This window comes from Sprattus sprattus (assembly GCF_963457725.1).
Source record: "Sprattus sprattus genome assembly, chromosome: 6".
Lineage (NCBI taxonomy): Eukaryota > Metazoa > Chordata > Actinopteri > Clupeiformes > Clupeidae > Sprattus > Sprattus sprattus.
In genome coordinates, this window is record NC_137925.1 from 12854644 (window position 1) to 12857554 (window position 2911).

Genomic DNA, 2911 nt, shown 5'->3' on the forward strand with positions numbered 1-2911 from the left:
GTGTTAGTGTGCTGTAAGAGTGTGTATCCATTAAGTGTGTGTCCTCCTTGTATGTGTATGTACAGTATGAATGTACAGTTTGTGTGTGTGTGTGCTGTAAGCGTGTTTATCCATTAAGTGTGTGTCCTCCTTGTATGTGTATGTACAGTATGTGTGTGTATGTGTGTGTGTGCGTAAGCGTGTGTGTATCCAATAAGTATGTGTCCTCCTTGTGTGTTAATGTACAGTGTTTATGTACAGTATGTGTGTGCTGTAAGCGTGTGTATCCATTAAGTGTGTGTCCTCCTTGTGTGTGTATGTAAAGTGTGTATGTACAGCATGTGTGTGTGTGTGTGTGTGTGTGTGTGCTGTAAGCGTGTGTGTATCCATTAAGTGTGTGTTTCTGTTTGTTGTTGTCCTCAGGGCCTGAAGAACCAGGTGCAGGTGAAGATGAACATCGTGAGCTGCCCCCCCGTCACCACTGTTCTCATCAAGAGGCCCGACCTCAAGTACCAGCTAGGCTTCAGTGTGCAGAATGGCATAGTGAGTAAAACACAGTGTGTGTGTGTGTGTGTGTGTGTGTGTGTGTGTTTGAGCTGCCCCCCCCCGTCACCACTGTTCTCATCAAGCGCCCCGACCTCAAGTACCAGCTAGGCTTCAGTGTGCAGAATGGCATAGTGAGTAAAACACTGTGTGTGTGTGTGTGTGTGTGTGTGGGTGTGTGTTTGTGTGTGTGTGTGTGTGTGTGTGTGTGTGTGTGTGTGTGTGTGTGTGTGAGCTGCCCCCCCCGTCACCACTGTTCTCATCAAGCGCCCCGACCTCAAGTAACAGCTAGGCTTCAGTGTGCAGAATGGCATAGTGAGTAAAACACAGTGTGTGTGTGGGTGTGTGTTTGTGTGTGTGTGTGTGTGTGTGTGTGTGTGTGTGTTTGTGTGTGTGTGTGTGTGTGTGTGTGTGTGTGTGTGTGTGTGTGTGTGTGTGTGTGTGTGTGTGTGTGTGTGTGTGTGTGTGTGTGTGTGTGTGTGTGTGTGTGTGTGTGTGTGTGTGTGTGTGTTTGTTTGATGTTAAAAGTTCTTTGGTTTGAAATCTGATGTGGTTTCTGTGTGTGTTAGTTCATATGTTTAAGTGTGGCCTTATAAATCTGCTCTTTGATAGCAATGTCAGTTTCGAGGACGACAAAACAACAATGTATTTCTCCAGCCGCAGCCCCAGCATTAGATCAATACACCAGATAACTTCTAGGATTAACCCAAGGTCGAGTCGACAGTTTTGCTATAAAGTTGCTAACGCTTGGTTAAATGTCTTAATTGCAGCTGTAATTACTTAATAAATGAAGATACCAGCCCCGTTGCTGATTAATTGAAGCCTGTTTCAGCTGACGTGCTTGTGTTCATTCAATCACAGTGACCTCAACCTCAATTCCGCAATCTTTTCGCAGGAGTTACCGAGTAACCTCTGGTAAAAAAAAGGGTCAAGTTAAACTAATAAGCACTCAGAAGCGGGGAGGGAGAGGGAGCATCTGTGAAACAGTTTTTCCAGTTGGGGTTAGCTTACCTCTGAGAAAACCTGGAATAAGAGAAAACATATATAAGGTGTGTGGGGGGGGGGGGGGCAGTAATGAAATTCCCTTGAGACAAAGAAAGAGAACATCATGGGATTTGTTTCTCTTTTGGGGGTGGGAGGTGATTAGTGATACTGATGGACAGATGTTTTGAAAGACGCCATGCCGCTGTCTTTGTACCCCGTCCCTCACAGATCTGCAGCCTGATGCGTGGGGGCATCGCAGAGCGAGGGGGCGTCCGGGTGGGTCACCGCATCATCGAGATCAATGGCCAGAGCGTCGTGGCAACAGCCCACGAGAAGATCGTCCAGGCGCTCTCCAACTCTGTGGGCGAGGTAAGGTGTCCCGTGACTGGGACAGGAGAATTCACTGTCACACACGAGAGTCAACTCAGAAGATCAAAAGCATGGCGTCACACGGTCAAGTGAAGGCCCCAGAGCATGCAGGTTGCCATTTCAGTCACTCACATTACCATTATTTTATTGCTCCTGCTGTTTGCTCTTTTATGTAAAGTTATGTAAAGCACTTTGAATTGCAACTCTTGTACGAAAGGTGCTATATAAATAAAGTCTTACTTACTTACTACTTACATACTGACTAGTATCAAAAAAGTGGACAGCATTAGTAAAGTGGTGCTGATAATCCCATTACATGTTTTGTCAAATTCAGTAACATTTTCTTCATGTGCCTCTTGTTGTCAGTTCAGTGTGTGCACCTCACAAAACAAGAGGGAGAGCTGTTGAACTCAGATATTATCAATGGTTCATCAGCATCAAGGGACTACACCTTTAATGATTCATCAGTTTGGAGTGGGGGGGAGGGGGGGTTGACAATCTGTAGGCTCTTTGCTACACAGAAGTAGTAGTTTGAGAACTGAAGCAATTTGTCAATGAGAGTGACCACTGCTGTCGTTTCCTTACCCGCTCTCTTTTCTGTCGTTTCCTTACCCGCTCTCTTTTCTGTCGTTTCCTTACCCTCTCTCTATTCTGTCGTTTCCTTACCCTCTCTCTATGCTGTCGTTTCCTTACCCTCTCTCTTTTCTGTCGTTTCCTTACCCTCTCTCTTTTCTGTCGTTTCCTTACCCGCTCTCTATTCTGTCGTTTCCTTACCCGCTCTCTATGCTGTCGTTTCCTTACCCTCTCTCTATGCTGTCGTTTCCTTACCCTCTCTCTTTTTCTGTCGTTTCCTTACCCTCTCTCTTTTCTGTCGTTTCCTTACCCGCTCTCTATTCTGTCGTTTCCTTACCCTCTCTTCTATGCTGTCGTTTCCTTACCCGCTCTCTATTCTGTCGTTTCCTTACCCTCCCTCTATGCTGTCGTTTCCTTACCCTCTCTCTATGCTGTAGTTTCCTAAGACACTCTGTTGTCGTTT

The 2911-nt window shown here is 46.0% G+C and overlaps 1 protein-coding gene across 1 annotated transcript in view; it reads left to right on the top strand.

Annotated features, from left to right (window-relative positions):
• apba2b (amyloid beta (A4) precursor protein-binding, family A, member 2b) overlaps nucleotides 1-2911 on the top strand; it is a gene marked incomplete at both ends in the record, with an annotated part of 41535 nt that overhangs the window by 37419 nt on the left and 1205 nt on the right. The window contains 2 exons of the mRNA XM_080840828.1: nucleotides 403-522; nucleotides 1735-1875. Of these exons, the coding sequence (XP_080696954.1) occupies nucleotides 403-522; nucleotides 1735-1875 (261 nt within the window). The remainder of the gene's footprint in view (nucleotides 1-402; nucleotides 523-1734; nucleotides 1876-2911) is intronic.